This window comes from Rana temporaria, chromosome 8 (genome assembly GCF_905171775.1).
Source record: "Rana temporaria chromosome 8, aRanTem1.1, whole genome shotgun sequence".
Taxonomy (NCBI): Eukaryota; Metazoa; Chordata; class Amphibia; order Anura; family Ranidae; genus Rana; species Rana temporaria.
The window spans coordinates 92,453,182-92,474,919 of record NC_053496.1 but is presented as its reverse complement, the minus strand read 5'-3'; the positions used below and the strand labels follow the sequence as shown (position 1 = coordinate 92,474,919).

The 21,738-nt window shown below is 46.2% G+C and overlaps 1 protein-coding gene across 1 annotated transcript in view; it reads right to left on the bottom strand.

The window, feature by feature from the left end:
* Nucleotides 1–227: 227 nt before the first annotated feature.
* LOC120947179 (beta-microseminoprotein-like) overlaps nucleotides 228–21,738 on the bottom strand; it is a 40,038-nt gene continuing 18,527 nt past the window's right edge. Inside the window, exons 3-4 of the mRNA XM_040362280.1 lie at nucleotides 10,785–10,890; nucleotides 228–477 (exon numbers count right to left, since the gene is read on the bottom strand). Of these exons, the coding sequence (XP_040218214.1) occupies nucleotides 351–477; nucleotides 10,785–10,890 (233 nt within the window). The 3' untranslated portion in view covers nucleotides 228–350. The remainder of the gene's footprint in view (nucleotides 478–10,784; nucleotides 10,891–21,738) is intronic.

The window sequence follows — 21,738 nt, the reverse complement described above, 5'->3', positions numbered from 1 at the left end:
AACAGGAAGTGAGAAATTCAGACAAAGAAATAAAAACATTTAGAAGGGAAATTGAAGGAAAAGGTAAGTGAACCAGCAATGCACTAGCTTAAAGGAACCTATTTAGAAAATAAAAAACAAATCTTTACAGCCCCTTTAAAATATTAGTCTGGATTGCTTTACTCCATTTAGTTACAGGTATATGGTAAGTCATTATTTGTGCACCAATAAATCAAGATCATATTCAATCTTTTTAAATCCTTTCTTAAAATTTGTATTTATTTATTTATTTTCCATGCTACTGTGTGCAATAATTCTAAAATTCTAATCTTGAAAGAGATAATATTGTTGATGGTTCCAGCATAATGCATTTAGCCCACCATGCCATATCCAGTGCATCGCTTTTCTGGGTCCTCATTTGGTATTAGGACATATTCACAGGCCTTCCGGTCAAATTTGAATTTGCAGTTGCTGTCATCGCTAAATGGTATCCCATAACTGGAAAAAAAAATATTATCAGTTATATCTACTACTCTACTGGACACACCTAGACATGCAAGTCATTGCTACATGTTATGTAGAATCTAAATGTAGAATATAAAGTGTAAACCCTTACATATACCCACTTAAGTGACTAGCCTCAGTTGGTACACCTCCTATATAAGCTGTACCTATTTATCTGCTTCACCTCTTCTCTTCTCTTCTACTGCACACCGTGATCAACCCACCCCAAGCCTGATAGAAAATTACATATTGCCTCAACAAGGACTTCCCTGCGATCATTCAGGACGCAGCTTCATGGATGATGAATGCAAATATTCCTCCAGTATTTTTTGATAACATACTGCATTTATCTTGCCATAAATTTTTATTTTTTTTATTATTCTTTAACATTTTGACACTTTTTTTGTGAAATGGTAGAGGTACAATGTACCCCCTACCAATTCACATAGGGTGGGGCCGGGTTCTGGAGGTCCCCTTTGTTAAAGGGGGCTTCTAGATTCCAATAAGCGCCCCGCCCGCAGACCCCCACAACCACCGTGCAAGGGTGTGGGGATGAGGCCCTTGTCCCCATCAACATGGGGACATCCTCTCCATGTTGAGGGCATGTGGCCTGGTACGGTTCAGGAGGGGGGGCGCTCTCTCGTCCCCCCCTCTTTTCCTGCGGTCTGCCAGGTTGCGTGCTCGGATAAGGGTCTGATATGGATTTTTGGGGGGAACCCCACACCATTTTTTTATTTTGGAGCGGGGTTCCCCTTAAAATCCGTACCAGACCTGAAGGGCCATTTTTTTTATTTTGTTTTGGGGTTTCCCTTAATATTCATACCAGATCCAAAGGGCCTTGTAATGGACTAAGAGGGAACCCATGCCATTTTTTTCAATGACTTTTATCTGTATTGCCGAACCGGACAATACATTATAGCCGAGAGTAGTTTTAAATTACTTTTTTTCCTTTAGAAATATAATTTTGTGCAGAGACTGTTATAAACACAGGAAACATGCGCTACTTTACAGGCATACTATAGACACCCCCAGGTACGAAATTTAAAGGAATATTTCACTTTTATTGTTTCACTTTAAGCATCATTAAAATCACTGCTCCTGACAAAAATTCAGTTTTAAAACTTTTTTTTGCATTGATACATGTCCCCTGGCAGGACCCAGGTCTTCAAACACCTTTTATGACAATAACTTGCATATTAACCTTTAAAATTAGCACTTTTAATTTCTCCCATAGACTTTTAAAGGGTGTTCCATGGCTTTCTAATTTGCCATGAACACCCCCAAATTGTTCGCTATTTGGCCAACGCGCTTTTAGGTATGCTGTATACTAAGCTCCCAAACTGCCCCAAAGATGCTGCTTTCAGGACTTTTTGTAATGTCCCGCAAGCGCACTGCCCCAGTGGGAAAGCACTCTGGCTTTCCCACTGGGGTGACATGGAAGGCGGTTTTCAGGCACTTTACAGGTGCTATTTTTAGCACTAGAGCACCTGAAAAACACATTCAGTGTAAAAGTAGCCTAAATACCTGGGTTCAGTCCAGCTGGGGAGGAGTTGTCGGGTGGAAGACATAATGTGAGAGAGGTGTGGAAGCTGTCGGGGCCCACGGGGAGCTTCCCAGTCTGAGGGGGGGGTGACCCTGGGCTAGGCTCAGGTGCATCCAAGAGGAGTGTTGAGATCCTGGAAGGAGAGGCACACCTGAGAGGACAGTGTGAGAGAACACTTCTAAGAGTCTCCAGGAGGACAACTGGTCGCAGCCAGGAGGGCTGGTGATTGAGCACAGTTGGGAGGACTCGGGAGGCACACCTGAGAAAACTGAGGGATTGCAGTTTAAGAGATGGGTGCAGAACCAGTAGAGAGAGGACTGAGGAGAAGGGCAGTAGAAAGAGGTAATTGCAGCCTGGCAGGGCCTGAAGAGAGCTATCTGGGTCACCGATTCCTACAAAGTGTCAAAAGTGTCAGTTAGCATCAGATTGCCTACCATTCTATTGCAATCCCGCTTTAAGTTACTAATTATCACCATTACTAGTATAAAATATAAAAATAATTCCAGTATACAGTGGGTAAAATAAGTATTGAACACTTCATTTTTCTAGGTAAATATATGACATTTTCACCACATGTCGATAACAACCCATACATACAAAGAAACCAAAGCAAATAAGTTCAGAAATTAAGTTATGTATAATGAAATAGAATAACACAGGGAAAAAGTATTGAACACATGAAGGTGCAAAAAGGCATGGAAAGCCAAGACACCATCTGAAATCTATCAGTAATTAGAAAGCAATCCTGCCCCTTGCCAGTGCAAATTAATACCAGCTGGTTCAGTCTCAATTGATGGCCTAAAAAAAGGTGTCTCGTTACCAAGGCGTCACACAAGGAACATCTCATCATTGGTAAAAGCAAAGAGCTCTCTCTCAAGATCCTTACAGAAGGATTTCTGAACTTCTAAACATTCCAGTGAGTACTGTTGGGGCCATAACCCATAATTTCACCATAAACAGGACACGACCAGGTGCTCCTCACAAGATTTCTGACAGAAGATTGAAAAGAATTATCAGAAGAGTTGTCCAATAGCCAAGGACCACTTGTGGAGAGTTTCAGAAAGACCTGGAATTAGCAGGTATAGTTGTTTCAAAGAAAACAATAGGTGATGCACTCAAACGCCATGGCCTGTACTCGCCACACAAGACTAGGGGCTAGATTCAGGTAGGGGCGCGCATTGTTACGGCGGCGCAGCTTATTTATGCTATGCCGTCGTAAGTTAGAGAGGCAAGTGCTGTATTCACAAAGCACTTGCCTTCTAAGTTACGGCGGCGTAGCGTAAATGGGGCCGGCGTAAGCGCGCGTAATTCAAATGAGGATGAGGGGGCGTGTTTTATGTTAATTCTTGGTGACCCGATCTGATTGACGTTTTTCCCGAACGGCGCATGCGCCGTCCGTGGAATTTTCCAGTGTGCATTGCTCCAAATTACGCCGCAAGGACGTCATTGGTTTCGACGTGAACGTAAATTACGTCCAGCCCTATTCGGGAACGACTTACGCAAACGACGTAAAAATTTCAAAATTCGACGCGGCAACGACGTCCATACTTAACATTGCGTATGCCTCATAATAGCAGGAGCAACCTTACACCGAAAAAGCCTAACGTAAACAACGTAAAAAGATAGCGCCGGGCGTACGTAAATTTGTGAATCAGCGTATCTAGATAATTTGCATATTCTACGCCAAACTATGGAAGCGCCACCTAGCGGCCAGCGTAAATATGCACCCTAAGATACGACGGTGTAAGAGACTTACGCCAGTCGCATCTTAGGCTAATGTCGGCGTATCTTGCTTTCTGAATACAGAAAGAAGATACGCCGGCGCAGCTTTGAATTTACGCGGCGTATCTATAGATACGCCGGCATAAATCAATGCTGAATCTGGCCCTATGTCGCTAAAGAAGCATGTTGAAGCTTGTTTAACCGCTTGCCAACTGTTGCACGATGATGTACATCAGCAGAATGGCATGACTGTGCAAATAGGCATAACCCGCACATCCTTCCGCCATCGCAGGCGAGCGGGTGCATGCACGTCCCTGGTGGCGCACGCGCGTAAGCTGCGGGAGCATGCCCGCGGGTCCCGCGGATTAGATGTCTGTCAGTGGCTCGTGATCATGACACAGAGAGGCAGAACAGGGAGATGCCTATGTAAACAAGGCATTTTCTTGTTCTGCCTAATGACATGACAGGAATCTACTGCTCCAAGTGATCGGAAGCAGTGATCTCTGTCATTTTCTAATGAGCCTATCCCCCCTACAGTTAGAACATACTGAGGGAACACACTTAACCCCTTGATAGCCCTTAGGCTGCGTACACGCGATCAGTCCATCCGTCCCAAGGACCGTTGTCATCGGTTAACCGATGAAGCTGACTGATGGTCTGATGTGCCTACACACCATCGGTTAATGAACCGATGGTGTCAGAACACGGTGACGTAAAACACAATGACGTGCTGAAAAAAACGAAGTTCAATGCTTTCAAGCATGCGTCGACTTGATTCTGAGCATGCGCGGGTTTTTAACCGATGCTTTTGCATACTAACGATCGGTTTTGACCTATCGGTTAGGTGTCCATCGGTTCAATTTTAAAGCAAGTTCCTATTTTTTTGACCGAAGGATAACTAACCGATGGGGCCCACATGGGTTTGGACCGATGAAAACGGTCCTTCAGTCCATTTTCATCGGTTTTGACCGATCATGTGTACGCAGCCTAAGGGGTAGATTCACGTAGAATGGCGTAACGTATCCTATTTACGTTACGCCTCCGCAACTTTTACAGGCAAGTGCCGTATTCTCAAAAAAAGTTGCGGCGGCGTAGCGTAAATCACCCCAAAAATACCATACCAACAGTGAAGTTTGTAGGTGGGAACATCATGGTATGGGAATGAAAATAGAGGTAGTTGCGCGCTAATATGGTATGCAATGTGAAACCTAGAAAAACATATAGTAGTGATAACTTTTTACTGCAGCTGTCACTAATGTGCTCCCACAGAAATCAATAAAAAACAATATAGGTGTGACAGCGCTGTAAAAGTGAAATAAACACTTATGGTGATAAACACTGATATTGCAATAATATGAAATAGTCCAAAAACATAAAATGAATGAATCCACGTTGTGCAAAAAAAACACAAAACAAAAACAAGCTTCAGACAACCTCCATGAACAGAGGGCCAGATTCACATACATTTGCGGCCGTGTAACGTAACCCGTTTACGATACACCGCCGCTGGTTTACGACGCAAACTCCCCCCAGCGGCGGCCGCGGTACTGCATCCTAAGATCCGACAGTGTAAAACAATTACACCTGTCGGATCTTATGGATATCTATGCGTAACTGATTCTATGAATCAGTCGCATAGATAGAAACAGAGATACGACGGCGTATCAGGAGATACGCCGTCGTATCTCCTTTGTGAATCTGGGCCAGAGTGCTCCCACTACCTCATGCAATGCTTGCTCACCTCCTTTAAATGACCCTGCAAGGGGTCAAACATGCCTTGCACCCTGTGCAAACATTCCCTCCCAGGGATCGTCTGAGAATCTTGGTGGTTCAAAGGATGAAAGTAATCAAAAGAAGGTAGGTACTCCACTGTGCTGCTTCAAACTTTAAATCCACAATGACAACCGGTAAGTTCAGCAACACATGAAAAAAAAAAAAGAAAGTGCCTCCTATAATGCAGCCTCCTAAAAATGAAACCATTCTACCCCAGCTAGCATTGAACTCACATTTAATGAAATTCTAAAAGCATTAAAATGACATGACAGTGTCACTCAGTAGTAGTAGTAATCCACCACCAGGGTCCACCTCTACTAGTTTCACCACCTCCCACGTGGCTTCATCTGGAGGAATGAGAGTGTGGGGCTTTTTTTCACCTGAACCCAATAGAAAATGTATGGAAAGAACTAAAGATCAAAGGGCCAGATTCTGAAAGAATTACGTTGCTCCACGGCAGCGTAACGTATGTAATTTAAGTTACACCGCCGCAGGTTTACAGCGTAAGTGCCTGATTCACAAAGCTCTTACCTGTAAACTTGCGGCGGTGTAACGTAAATATGCTCGGCGCAAGCCCGCCTAATTCAAATGGGGCGGGCACCATTTAAATTAGGCGCGTTCCCACGCCGAACTTACTGCGCATGCTCCGTCGGGAAAATTACCCGACGTGCATTGCGCTAAATGACGTCGCACGGATGTCATTTGTTTAGACGTTAACGTAAATGGCGTCCAGCGCCATTCACGGACGACTTACGCAAATGACGTGGGTTTTTAAATTTCGACGCGGGAACGACGGCCATACTTAACATGGCTTAGAACACCTAGGGCTTAGCCCTAATTTTACGCGGCGTATCTCGTCGGAAACAACGTAAAGTTAGATCGACGGGCAGCGCGGACGTTCGGGAATCGCCGTAACTAGTCATTTGCATATTCTATGCCGACCGCAATGGCCTCGCCACCTAGCGGTCGGCCTAGAATTGCATCCTTAAGATCCGACAGTGTAAGTCAATTACACCTGTTGGATCTTAGGGCTAGCTATGCGTAACTGATTCTATGAATCAGCCGCATAGTTAGGACGGGCGGATCACAGAGATACGACGGCGTATCAGGAGATACGCCGTCGTATCTCTTTTGTGAATCTGGCCCAAAGTTCATAGAAGAGACCCATGGAACTTTCAAGATTTGAAGACTGTTTGGAGTGGAATGGGCCAACATCACACCTGAGCAATGCATGCAACTAGTTTCTCCATACAGGAGGCGTCTTGAAGCTGTCATTACCAACAAAGGATTTTGTACAATGTAAGTGGTTGTTACCTTTTAAACCCCTTTCACTGGCAGCCCCTCTGTTTTATCCAGGGATAATGAACTGTATAAGGCCTCGTACACACGACCAGTTTCCTCGGCAGAATCCATCAAGAAACTTGGTGGGAGAGCTTTTTTGTCGAGGAAACCGGTCGTGTGTACATTTTTCATCGAGGAAACTGTCGAGGAACTCGATGAGCCAAAAAGAGAGCAAGTTCTCTTTTTCCTCGACGGGAGTCTCAAATTGGCTCGTCGAGTTCCTCGTCGGGCTGGTTTCCGCTGAGAAACTTGAGTGTGTGTATGCTAAGAAACCCGCGCTTGCTCAGAATAAAGTATGAGACGGGAGTAAAAGTAGCATTTGTAATGGAGATAACACATTTTTCACGCTGAAACAGACTGAAAAGTGCAAATCGTCTCTTACAAAACTTTTATTTAACACGCAAACACATGAAATTAGCGAAACCAGCCCCAAGAGTTGTGCCAGTGGAATCGAACTTCCCCTGCCGTTGTATGTGTTGTAGGTCAACACATTTGAGAACGAGGAGATTTTTTCTTGACAGTGTGTACGCAAAGCAAGCTTGTCGAGTTCCTTGACAAGCCTGACGAGGAAAATTATGTGTTTCGCCCGACGAGTTCCTCGGTTCTGTGTACGAGTTTTTCAGCTATATTCAGGCCGGTAACGTGACTCCAGGCCGCTCTGCTACTCCAATCCAAGGCTACAACAGGAGGGGCCAAGATCTCCCTCTGACGTCAGCCGGGGAGGTCATGTGGCCGCTTGGCCCCTCCTACTGAAGCCCTGGATTGGAGTAGCAGAGCCGACAGGAGTCACGCTGCCAGTGACAATTATTAAACTTTTTTTAAATACTGATAGCGACAGGAGTCAGGGCTCACCAGCCATGATTATCGTGGTCTGTACACAGAGAAGGACACAGGAACTGGTAGGATCAGACAGATTTTTTACAGCATAGAGAGGGGCAGGTTAGACAGGACAAGCACAGCAGGAGATCACTTTTTTTTTTTAGGGTTACAAACACTTTAATACACTTTTAAACAATTTAATTCCCCTGTGCCATTCCATTTTATTACACATAACTTAATCTCTGAACTTATTTGTTTTGGTTTCTTTGTATGAATCAACTGCATGGTTTGTTAACAACATGTGGTGGAAATTTTATGTCAATAACACCTTGTTCACACTACCACGACTTGGGATCCGACTTGTGTCGCAAGTTGCCTCCAAAGTCGGATCAGTGTCTTAACTGAAGCAACTTTACAGGGAGAGAAAATAGTTTTCTCAGGCAAACCCCTCTCTCCCACAGAGCTGATTATTGTTTGAAAGGCCACTGGCAAAGTTGCCTGTCCTGGAGGTGACTTGAAGTTGCCTCAAGTTGGCTCGCAAAGTCGCGCCAACTTTTATGTCGCTGTAGTGTGAACCGGCACTTAAAAATATATTTTTTAATTAAATAATTTCAGTCTTTTTTTGTTTATCAAATACCACCAAAAGAAAGATTTATTTATTTGTGTGAAACAAATTTTTGCGTACAGTGCTGGACAGCGCAATTGTCAGTTAACCACTTCCAGACCTTAGGTGTTTTTCAGATTCGGTGTTTGCAAGACTAAAACAGTTTTTTCTGCTAGAAAATTACTTAAAACCCCCAAACATTATATTTTTTTTTCTAACACCCTAGAGAATAAAATAGTGGTCATTCCAATACTTTTTGTCACACCGTATTTGCGCAGCGGTCTTACAAGCGCACTTTTTTTGGAAAAAATTCACTTTTTTTAATTAAAAAATAAGACAACAATAAATTTGGCCCAATTTTTTTATATATTGTGAAAGATAATGTTACGCCGAGTAAAATGATGCCCAACATGTCACGCTTAAAAATTGCGCCCGCTCGTGGCATGGCGTCAAACTTTTACCCTTAAAAATCTCGATAGGCAATGTTTAAAAAATTCTAGAGATTGCATTTTTTGAGCTACAGAGTAGCTATAGGGCTATAATTATTGCTCTCGCTCTAACGATCGCGGCGATACCTCACTTGTGTGATTTGAACACCGTTTTCATATGCGGGCACTACTCGCGTATGCGTTCGCTTCTGCGCGCGAGCTCGTCTGGACGGGGCGCTTTAAAAAAAAAATTTTTTTGTTTTCTTATTTAGTTTTATTTATTTTATTATTTTTTACACTGAAAAAAAAATATTAATAATTTGATCACTTTTATTCCTATTACAAGGAATGTAAACATCCCTTGTAATAGAAAAAAGCATGACAGGTCCTCTTAAATATGAGATCTGGGGTCAAAAAGACCTCAGATCTCATATTTGGGCTTAAATGCAAAAAATAAAAAAATAAAAAAAAATGTCATTTTTCCAAATGACCAAAAAAAAAATTTGTCTCTTTAAGAGGCTGGGCGGGACTGACGTTTTGACGTCACTTCCGCCCAGCCGAGCTATGGGGACGGGCGAAGGAGATTTTTCCTTCAGTCTCGTCCCCGCTCACCAGCCGACAGCACCCGATCGCCTCCGCCGCTACCGACGGCTCCGGTAAGCGGCGGAGGGCGCGGGAGAGCGGCGGGAGGGGGGGCCCCTCTCCCGCCACCGATAACGGCGATCTCGCGGTGAATCCGCCGCGGAGACCGCCATTATCGGATTCCAGACCGCGCACACTAAAGATTGATACCTCGATTGTGGCAGCAGCTGCTGCCGTTACCGAGATATCAATCTTTAAAAAATGGACGTACATCGTCGTGCGCAGGTCTGGAAGTGGTTAAAGTAACACAGTACCAAAAAGCAAAAAATGGATTGGTTGTGAAGCAGGTAAATTTACCGGAGGTCCAGTGGTTAATGAGGTCTGGCTACCAGGTACGATGAGGATGTAAGAAAAGAGGCTACAAAGCACAGGACTTACTAAGTTTCTGAGAAAACAACAAGTTTGTTTTCTTCATATCAAGTGCAGACCCTCACAGTGACAGATATATAGGTGGATTCAGAGAGAGTTAGGCCGGCGTATCAGTAGATACGCCGACCTAACTCGGAATCTGCACCGTCCTAAGTTTAAGTGTATTCTCAAACTGAGATACACTTAAACCTATCTAAGATACGACAGCCTGCGCCGTCCTATCTTAGGGTGCAATATTTATTGGCCGCTAGGTGGCGCTTAAGTTGCGTTTGGCGTAGAATATGTAAATGCATAGATACGCCGATTCACAAACGTACGTCCGCCCGTCGCAGTAAAGATACGCCGTTTACGTAAGGCATTTTCAGGCGGAAAGTTATTCCATCAAATAGCTGGACTAGTAATGTTAAGTATGGCCGTCGTTCCCGCGTTGAAATTTGAAAATTTTACATTGTTTGCGTAAGTCGTCCGTGAATAGGGCTGGACGCAATTTACGTCCACGTCGAAACCAATACGTCCTTGCGGCGTACTTTGCCACAATGCACACTGGGATATGTACAAGGACGGCACATGCGCCGTTTGTAAAAAACGTCAATCACGTCAGGTCACCCCCCATTAACATAAAACACGCCCCCTCAGCCTAATTTGAATTAGGCACGCTTACGCCGGCCACATTTACGCTACGCCGCCGTGAGTTAGGAGGCAAGTACTTTGTGAATACAGTACTTGCCTATCTAACTTAAGGCGGCGTAGCGTAAATACGATACGCTACGCCGCCTTAAAGATGCGGCGGTCTTTCTGAATCCACCTAATACACTATAAACAGTCTAGGGGGTAAAAATATATACTCATATAAATTACAAATACAATTATTTACATAAAGCTGATCTCTTTTACATGTACAGTATATATAAAACAGTAAACATTAGCTTAAAATCTTTTTTGACTCTGTGGGACGCAGGACAGAATAAGATTGCAGTTTTAATCTCCTAATAATTTAATTCAGGTTGTAAGATTATAACAAATTATAAGCCTATTAAAATGCTAAAAAAAATCAACGTACGTTTGACAGCACCTCATATACCCGTCTGTGCTACAACCACATTTCAAACAGCTCCTCGTCCTCCATGTTTTGCCAGGCGGATATAATTTACCCTTATAGAGACATCCTTGAAAAAATAAGAACACTATTACCCAAAATGCCCAAATCCTGACAGTTCTTGTCTGTTGTAATCAAGCTGTCTACATTGGTAGACTACAGAAATCTTTGTCCCTTTTGGATATGTTTGTACTCAGGGCCGGCGCTACCACTAGGCGGATTAAGCAGCCGCCTAGAGCGCACTGCCGCCTAGGGCGCAGCCCTGGCCTGTCACCTACTCATCACCGCTGGATGTAACCTCTGGAGCTGCTGTCCCTGTGCGGTGTGTCTTCGGGAGTGTATACTGGAGTTCCGGAGGAGAGGGAATGTCTGCTGCCAGGGATAGTGCAGAGGCGCGGGGATTAAACTATCACATCCACGTGCAGCACACTGACAGGTCCCTCCCCCGGCTCCCACAGCGGCAGAGTTGTTTGGCGGTTCAGGGATCTGATGCCGAGGAGCTGGGCCGCCCCCTTCATGGTCGGGACTCGTGAGGGGGTGTGGCCAGCCAAGAGATGATCCCGCCTTTCACTGGGGGACGGAGAGCGGAATGGGCGGCCTCAGGAATGATAGCAGGTCTTTCTGGGCAGAACAGCAGGTAAAAAAAAAAAAGGTTCTAAAAATGCTGTTTTGTTTTCACCCAGTCCTCTGCCCTACTGTCACCCAGTCCTGTGCCCTGCTGTCACCCAGTCCTCAGCCCTTCTGTCACCCAGTCCTCTGCCCTACTGTCACCCAGTCCTGTGCCCTGCTGTCACCCAGTCCTCAGCCCTGCTGTCACCCAGTCCTGTGCCCTGCTGTCACCCAGTCCTTAGCCCTGCTGTCACCCAGTCCTCTGCCCTGCTGTCACCCAGTCCTCTGCCCTGCTGTCACCCAGTCCTCAGCCCTTCTGTCACCCAGTCCTCTGCCCTACTGTCACCCAGTCCTGTGCCCTGCTGTCACCCAGTCCTCAGCCCTGCTGTCACCCAGTCCTCTGCCCTACTGTCACCCAGTCCTGTGCCCTTCTGTCACCCAGTCCTCTGCCCTTCTGTCACCCAGTCCTCTGCCCTACTGTCACCCAGTCCTGTGCCCTGCTGTCACCCAGTCCTCAGCCCTGCTGTCACCCAGTCCTGTGCCCTGCTGTCACCCAGTCCTCAGTCATGCTGTCACCCAGTCCTCTGCCCTGCTGTCACCCAGTCCTCTGCCCTGCTGTCACCCAGTCCTCTGCCCTGCTGTCACCCAGTCCTCAGCCATGCTGTCACCCAGTCCTCTGCCCTGCTGTCACACAGTCCTCTGCCCTGCTGTCACCCAGTCCTCTGCCCTGCTGTCACCCAGTCCTCAGCCCTGCTGTCACCCAGTCCTCTGCCATACTGTCACCCAGTCCTCCGCCATACTGTCGCCCTGTCCCCTGCTGTCGCCCTCAGCCCTGCTGTTACCCAGTCCTCTCCTCTGCCCTTCTGTCACCCAGTCATCAGCCCTGCTGTCACCCAGTCCTCTGCCCTGCTGTCACCCAGTCCTCTGCCCTGCTGTCACCCAGTCCTCTGCCCTGCTGTCACCCAGTCCTCTGCCCTGCTGTCACCCAGTCCTCTGCCCTTCTGTCACCCAGTCCTCTGCCCTTCTGTCACCCAGTCCTCAGCCCTGCTGTCACCCAGTCCTCTGCCCTGCTGTCACCCAGTCCTCTGCCCTGCTGTCACCCAGTCCTCTGCCCTGCTGTCATCCAGTCCTCAGCCATGCTGTCACCCAGTCCTCAGCCATGCTGTCACCCAGTCCTCAGCCATGCTGTCACCCAGTCCTCAGCCCTGCTGTCACCCAGTCTTCAGCCCTGCTGTCACCCAGTCCTCTGCCATACTGTCACCCAGTCCTCCGCCATACTGTCACCCAGCCCTCTGCTGTCGCCCTGTCCCCTGCTGTCACCCAGTCCTCTCCTCTGCCCTTCTGTCACCCAGTCCTCAGCCCTGCTGTCACCCAGTCCTCAGCCCTACTGTCACCCAGTCCTCTGCCCTACTGTCACCCAGTCCTCTGCCCTGCTGTCACCCAGTCCTCTGCCCTTCTGTCACCCAGTCCTCTGCCCTTCTGTCACCCAGTCCTGTGCCCTGCTGTCACCCAGTCCTCAGCCATGCTGTCACCCAGTCCTCAGCCATGCTGTCACCCAGTCCTCTGCCCTGCTGTCACCCAGTCCTCAGCCCTGCTGTCACCCAGTCTTCAGCCCTGCTGTCACCCAGTCCTCTGCCATACTGTCACCCAGTCCTCTGCCATACTGTCACCCAGTCCTCTGCTGTCGCCCTGTCCCCTGCTGTCGCCCTGTCCCCTGCTGTCACCCAGTCCTCTCCTCTGCCCTTCTGTCACCCAGTCCTCTGCCCTTCTGTCACCCAGTCCTCTGCCCTTCTGTCACCCAGTCCTCTGCCCTTCTGTCACCCAGTCCTCAGCCCTTCTGTCACCCAGTCCTCTACCCTGCTGTCACCCAGTCCTTTGCCCTGCTGTCACCCAGTCCTCTGCCCTGCTGTCACCCAGTCCTCTGCCCTTCTGTCACCCAGTTCTCTGCCCTTCTGTCACCCAGTCCTCAGCCCTGCTGTCACCCAGTCCTCAGCCCTGCTGTCATCCAGTCCTCAGCCATGCTGTCACCCAGTCCTCAGCCATGCTGTCACCCAGTCCTCAGCCATGCTGTCACCCAGTCCTCTGCCCTTCTGTCACCCAGTCCTCTGCCCTGCTGTCACCCAGTCCTCTGCCCTGCTGTCACCCAGTCCTCAGCCATGCTGTCACCCAGTCCTCTGCCCTGCTGTCACCCAGTCCTCTGCCCTGCTGTCACCCAGTCCTCTGCCCTGCTGTCACCCAGTCCTCTGCCCTACTGTCACCCAGTCCTCTGCCATACTGTCACCCAGTCCTCCGCCATACTGTCACCCAGCCCTCTGCTGTCGCCCTGTCCCCTGCTGTCGCCCTGTCCCCTGCTGTCACCCAGTCCTCTCCTCTGCCCTTCTGTCACACAGTCCTCTCCTCTGCCCTTCTGTCACACAGTCCTCTGCCCTGCTGTCACCCAGTCCTCTGCCCTGCTGTCACCCAGTCCTCTGCCCTTCTGTCACCCAGTCCTCTGCCCTTCTGTCACCCAGTCCTCTGCCCTTCTGTCACCCAGTCCTCTGCCCTTCTGTCACCCAGTCCTCTGCCCTTCTGTCACCCAGTCCTCTGCCCTTCTGTCACCCAGTCCTCAGCCATGCTGTCACCCAGTCCTCTGCCCTTCTGTCACCCAGTCCTCTGCCCTGCTGTCACCCAGTCCTCTGCCCTGCTGTCACCCAGTCCTCTGCCCTGCTGTCACCCAGTCCTCTGCTCTTCTGTCACCCAGTCCTCTGCCCTTCTGTCACCCAGTCCTCTGCCCTTCTGTCACCCAGTACTCTGCCCTGCTGTCACCCAGTCCTCTGCCCTGCTGTCACCCAGTCCTCTGCCCTGCTGTCACCAAGTCCTCTGCCCTGCTGTCACCAAGTCCTCAGCCATACTGTCACCCAGTCCTCTGCCCTGCTGTCACCAAGTCCTCAGCCATACTGTCACCCAGTCCTCAGCCCTGCTGTCACCCAGTCCTCTGCTGTCGCCCTGTCCCCTGCTGTCACCCAGTTCTCTCTCTAAAAAACTATGCTTGCTGTGTACGGCAGTTCAATGAGGGTCAACAAACATCACAGGGGGGTATAGACAGGGCCAGTGCTAGACTGTTTTGCGCCCTTTCTATACCTTATATAGGTATAGAAATGATATTTTAGCGGTATAGAAGTTTTATTTAAAAAAAAATTTGGGGGGGTGGGCGCAAGTAGCTGGTCTCGCCTAGGGCGCAAAATAGTCTAGCACCGGCCCTGTTTGTACTCTATGAAACATGATGCTGTGGTTCATGCAAAACACTGCATCTGTAGGAAATGTACAGGACGGGCAAGGGTAGGAGCTTTCTTTTCTTCTGGTAATAAAGATGGTGCAAACATTTTCCACACCATCTGGTGGAGAACTGGATGGGAGTTATGCCGCGTACACACCATCGTTTTCTGCGATGGAAAAAAACGTCATTTTCAAAAACGTCAATTTAATTGACCGTGTGTGGGCAAAAACGTCGTTTTATGTCTTCTAAAAAACGACAGAAAAAAATTGAAGCATGCTTCAATTTTATGTGTCGTTTTTGGCCGACGTCGTTTTCTGTGTTCTAAACATTGACCGTGTGTACGTAAAAACGTCGATTTAAGCCCGCGCATGCTCAGAAGCAAGTTAGGAGACGGCAGCGCTCATTCATGTAAAACGACTGTTCAGAATGGAATCAGCACATTCGTTAAGGTGTTTTTCAGCTTATAGACAAGAAAAGAAAGCGCTTCTTTAACCCCTGCTTTTAACTGCTACCCAAAAATGGACGTTTGTTGCGGCTGATCTTGTTGCATAGTTATGACAAGCTTTTAATTAGTTTCTTTCTTGTTTGATAATGTTTATGTTTGTGTTCTGTTATTTAGTTGTATCTTCCATCTTAAACATTTTAAATATATATATTGGTCCACCTTTTATTTTTTTTTAAAATTTTTGTCACCAATTTGATTAGTAATCTCTATTTTGTTTTTATTTAGGAGTGTGTGAAGTGTCTGCAACAACCTAATTTTTTAGTTTACTCACCCACAAGCATGTTTTTTTACCTTGTTAATGTTTGCATTATTTTTTTTGTAATGGGTCTGCCCACTCAATACTGATCTCTCAAATCTACAATAAAGAAACATGTTGAAATTTGGCTGAAAAATTAATTTTTATTTTAGTCTTCATAAAAATTTTGAAAAAAAAAAAGTGGCAACCCAAAAACACAACATAATAAAAACAAAGATGCCAGGGTAGGCAGCACTTTAGAGCATGCTTGTTTTTTTCTGAAAACAAGGGTCCCCGAAGCCACAAATACAGCCTGTGAGTCCACATAAAAATTCCATCAGGGGCACCGTATTATTTCTTCGCCCTTTTCTTCCCAGCAGCCTTCCCTGCAGTCTTCCCTGCAGCCTTCCCGGTAGCCCGAGTCCTTGGGGGCTGGGTTCCTGGAGGAGATGAGGTGGCAGGAGCCATAGCAGCCTCATGAGGTGGAGAAGCAGGAGCAGGTGGAGGAGCAGGAGCAGGTGCAGGAGCAGGAGCAGGAGCAGGAGCAGGAGGAGCAGCAAGGACAGGAGGAGCAATCCGCACAATGTGGGTGTCGTCATCGAGCTGCCCCAGGGATGCCATGGTTATGGCTTCGAACATGAGGAGTTCGCAGCGCACACGCTGGCTCTGCTCCAGATTGTACAGCTTGGCTGCAATGAGCGCTGCGAACCCCTCAACTTCACTGGGTGGCTCTCGGATGGCTGCAGTAGCTTGGCGAAGCAGGCCCTGGGTCTCCTCCTCCATCTGTCGCATACTCCTGAGCCGTTTATTGGGATTGCGGAATGGAGGGATCCGGGAGATGGTATCCCGCCGGCGTGCCTCCTGGGTCCCACTGGGGCCTGCCACCTCCTGGCTCCCAGTGGGCTCTGCCACCTCCTGCCTTGCAGTTGGCCCTGGCTCCTCCTGGCTCCCTGTGGGCCCTGTCTCTTCCTGGCTCCCTGTGGGCCCTGGCTGTTCCTGGCTTGGGTCTGCCTGTGTATGAAAAAAAGGAACATATGTTATTTGTGTTTGTCATTAATCACACACATTTTTACAATCATGAGTGATGCAAATTGAATGTCAATATATATTACACACAGGGTCGCCATCCTTAATTATGTGGCCCCTTAAACACCTTCAGACATGGTCCCCCTGGAATTATGTGGGTTGTTGCATGCCTAATTTAGTAAATAAGTGGCCTTTTCCCCAAAAATTAATTTAATCAATTTAGTGTCAACTAGATAGTACTAAAAAAGGGTGTCTTCCATCTGGGACCCCTTGCAGGTGTATTGCGTTACTCCCCCCCTACTGGCCTATCTGAAAATGCCACCCACTCCTTCATCAACATTATTAATTTGCCCATTTTGACCCCATCATGTTTTCCCACTACTGACTATTGATCCTATCCCTAAACTTACGAGATTCACATAGAATTTAGAACAATAGTAACATACATTTACCATTATTACTATACTTGTCATATACTAACTAAATTCAAACAAAAAACACATACCATTCTCCACGGCTCACAATTGGGGTCCTCCAGGAACTCTTCCTCTTCCTCCGAGCTTGTCTGCTCTTGTCTGCAGGGAAGACTGGAGGATTGGCTGCTGGGAAGCTGGGAGCTACCTCTTGGGGGAAGGGTAGACATGGATGTCCTGGTCTCAATGTGGTCGTCCAGGAACTGCAGCTGACTATAGTACCACAGGGTTGGTTTGTATATGGAGTCAGCTGCAGCCCCAGACCTCATTGAGGCCAGGACTTGGACCCGTTGGGCCCTGTAGGTGCCCCTGATGGAATTGATTTTATTTTTCACAGTGGCTGTTGTGGCGTTGGGGACCCTTGTTTTCACAAAAACAAGCATGCTCTGTCTAGCTTTCTCCCTGGCATCTTTGTTTTTATTTAGTGTGCTTTTGGTTTGCCACAGAACTGGATGTTCCTTCCATTTTTGGATGAAGTCTGTGAGGAAGTCCGCATCCTTGAAGGCATCCATTCTTTCTGCACATGAAACAGAAGCCAAAACATAATGTAATTAAAGGCACTAGCTTACTTCCCCTAACTAGCCCACAAACTCATTCCCTATTCACTATAATAAAGTCGGAATTAAAAACTTACGTCTCGTCGTTAGGAAAGATCGGGAATTACGACTTCTTCCACAGACTATGCAGGCCGTTTCCAAACACGTCCCATCCCTTTTACACTACGCACGCGTGACGCTCCGCACGACACCCCGCCCCTGACGTTCGGTATCGTCCTTTCCACGCCCCTTCTCTGTCGTTTGGTGAGGGAGAAAAGATGGACAACATGGAGGTGTATTCCAGCTCAAGCCAGGAGGCAGGCCAGGCCCAAACACGCCGCAGATTACGCTGCAGAGCCTCCAACATGAGCTTTAATGAAATGGTGGAGATGGTCACCATATTGAGGAGGGAGGACTATGATGCCAAGCATGGCCCCTACATGCATCCCAATAAAGTAAAAGCACAAATTATGGAGAAGGTCATCCGTAGGCTCCAGCGGAAGTTTGGGAAAACCAGGAGCAGAGAGCACCTGCGCAAAAGGTGGTCGGATTTGAAAAAAAGGGAACCCCACCAACTTTACCGAATTAATAAGGTGATTCGAAGAAGAAGTAAGTTTTTTCCATGTGTATTTAATTATTTTGGTGTGTTCTTTGTGCCATTTTTTTTTTTGTGCCAGGTTGACCATAAAATGAATATTATGAATGTGGACGCATGATGCAGTCGTCGTAGTCGTCGTTCATTCGGTGACTTTCAATAATCCAATACCATATTAACGAGAAATGGCATCATGCCTAGTTGGCATGTGCAAAGGGGAGTTGAAGCACTGTATCTGAACAAAAATCGTAAATTGAGGAATTGTGGGCGAATGAACGACGACTCCTATGACCAATTAGTCGACACAAATATGAAAGTTGTGACATTTTTGGGGCTTAAAAAAAAGGTGTATTCAATTCTGGAATAGATGGAAATGTGTTTCAGCTTATTTTAGAAGAAACGTAAATACCTTGAGATTCACAAAAAGGAGCGTTTGCTACTCCTTTTTTTATTGAACATGTGTACTCAGTAGCACAATTGTTTGTCACAATCACAACCTATGTTGGGTCACACACAGGGGTGAGCAGATCCAGGGGAGACTTGTTTAGCTTACATATCTAAACTTAAAAATTGTGTTAACTGATTTGACATTACTTTGTGAATGGATTAAATATTGGTCTATTTTATTGATAATTGTTTAAAAATCAACAATAGTGTCCTTTTGTTTAGCATTTCTTATTTTTTGGGTGTCATTTCAGGCCGCTCGTAATGGTTGAACCTCATGTTTTCCCTTTCTTCAATCTTGTAGGGCACAATGAAGCACAAAGGCAGGAGGCACAAGCCAATCAAGCCACACCCCCGAGGGATGTAGAGGAAGAGGAACCTGCCTCAACATCCGGTAAAGTAACATCTACCACATTTTCTGTGAATATAGATATAGGCATACAATCTTTTAACACATGTTTTGGTTCCACATTTCAGGAGGAAATCGGGCTGGTCAGGGACTGGACACGTATAGTGCCCAGCTCCTCATCGGCGAGGTTCTCACCTGCAGGGCCCAAGTTGAGGACATACGTCTGGCCTGCCGTGAAATACGTCACAAAGCAAAGACGCTGGAACGGCAGCTTAAAAATTTTATTAATGTTTTGGGGAGGGTTTAATTTTTGGTGTATTTTCTTTTTTCCTTGAATTAAAAAAAAAAAAAAAAAAAAAAAAAAAAATTATATTTTGTAATAATCAAAAAAGACCAAAAAAATAAATAAAATATATTATATTTTGAAATAATCAAAAAAGACCCAAAAAAGAAAAAAAAAAATTATATTTTCTAATAATCAAAAAAGACCAAAAAAAAAAAAAATATATATTATATTTTGTAATAATCAAAAAAGACCAAAAAAAATAAAAAAAATATTATATTTTGTAATAATCAAAAAAGACCAAAAAAATAAAAATATTGATTTGTTGTACTAATCAAAACTAAAAAAGTAACAAATAAATAACATTTTGGACTCCAAACAATTTGTGTGTAGTTATTGGTATCAATGCAGACTCATTCAATTACTCAGGCATATTTGTAGAGTTATTAAGATTTAACACTCATGGGAATTTATTACATCCCAAACACATGGCTGGATGAGAACCTACGAAAAAGAAACATTACCCCCCAAAACTTACAAATAACTAAAATCAAACAAATAAACACTGTTTCATCAAACAAAAAGAAAATTTATTTTTTTAAACAAGATCAGGCATTGCAATGGCCCCCCTCCCCATAAAATAGTCCACATAGGATTGACGCACTGCACGTGCGGTTTGGGGGGCCAAGCCTCTATGGCTAGCCTGATGTCCCGGCTCCGGAGCCACAAGATCAGCCTCATCAGGCAATACCGTCAGGTACGTTTGAGAATTTCTTTTCAAAAAATTGTGCAAAATGCAACAAGATAGTATAATATAATTCCACTTGTATTCCGCCATGTTTATTGCTGTTAAAAACAATCTGAATCGGCTGGCCATGATTCCAAAGGCATTCTCTACCACACGTCTTGCCCTGGCCAGCCGATAATTAAAAACCCTCCTCTCAGGGGTGAGGGTGCGTTGGGGAAATGGCCTCATGAGGTGGGGACCCAAACCAAAAGCCTCATCTGCTACAAACACGAAGGGCAGACCCTCTTCGTTCTCCTCCGCAGGTGGCAATCCTAGGTCCTCCAACCGAAGCCGTTGTGCGAACTCCGTCTCCGCAAAGACACCGCCGTCCGACATCCGGCCATTTTTTCCAACATCCACGTACAAAAACTCGTAATTTGCAGAGACCACCGCCATCAAAACAACGCTGTGGAACCCCTTGTAATTGAAGAAATGGGATCCACTATGGGGTGGGGGCACAATGCGGATGTGCTTGCCATCAATGGCTCCTCCACAGTTCGGAAAGTTCCAACGCTGGGAGAAGTCCGCTGCCACAGTCTGCCATTCCTGTGGCGTGGTGGGGAACTGGATAGAAATAAAAAATAAAAAACATTAGAACAAAGATTTTAAACAGAATATAGCTAAAATTACAAGGGATCCCACCAACAATTCAACAAAAAAGGTTAGTATTAAAAAAAAACATGTGAACAATTAAGCATATTAATCACCCCCCTCTGATGTTGAAAAAATATATTTAGGGGGAGTGGGGCTCAAGATGAGATGAGAAACAACCCCCCAAAAAATATCTAAATAAGAAAAATAATTATTAGTATGTATTTCAAAAATCTAGGGGGGGGGGTTTGGACAATGGAGGCCACAAATAAACGGGGATATAGGGACACACAAAATGCAGCACTACAATGGAGGCCACAAATAAACGGGGATATAGGGACACACAAAATGCAGCACTACAATGGAGGCCACAAATAAACGGGGATATAGGGACACACAAAATGCAGCACTACAATGGAGGCCACAAATAAACGGGAATATAGGGACTATGCTAGGTGGGTTTGCCCACAACATAGAATGATGGACAGGTTGGCTAAATTAAATAAACATGTAGGGCTTTACTAATTGTGTAGAACAGCATACATAGAGACAAAGTGAGCATTCTGAGCATATTAGAAAAGTTTTTTTTTTTTTTTTTTTTTGGGAATTAGTTTGACCATTGAAAGAACACCACTTACCTTAACATAGTCCTCCTGAAGAACCTGAATGATGGCCGAACAGGTCTCAGGGATTATGAGGCCCAGAGCCTGGGGGGAGATGCCCGTCGAGAACTTCAAGTCCTGCAGACTTCTCCCTGTTGCAAGGTAGCGCAACGTAGCAACTAGCCTCTGCTCAGCAGTGATGGCTTCCCGCATAACGGTGTCCTGCCTGGTGATATATGGCGACACCAAAGCCAAAAGCTGCTGAAATACGGGGTCAGACATCCTAAGAAAATTCCTGAAATCATCAGGGTTATTTTCTCGGATCTCCCGCAGCAGAGGCATATGAGAGAACTGGTCCCTGCGTAGCAACCAGTTCTTGGTCCACAACCTCCTCCTCACCCTGTTCATGGACCGTCGCTGGGATGCAGCACACATCCTAACAACAAGCACAGCACGATCTCGGCGACGAGTTCGTACCCGCAACATGGCTAGAAAACGGTCGTCAAATCAGATCAGACTAAAAATTACGCCCTGAAGTAAAGAATGGCCTTTGAAGAACGACCTGCTAAACAGCACCGTGCACACCAAACGTAATGCCTAAACAAATACGTCCTTAGTACAAGCACT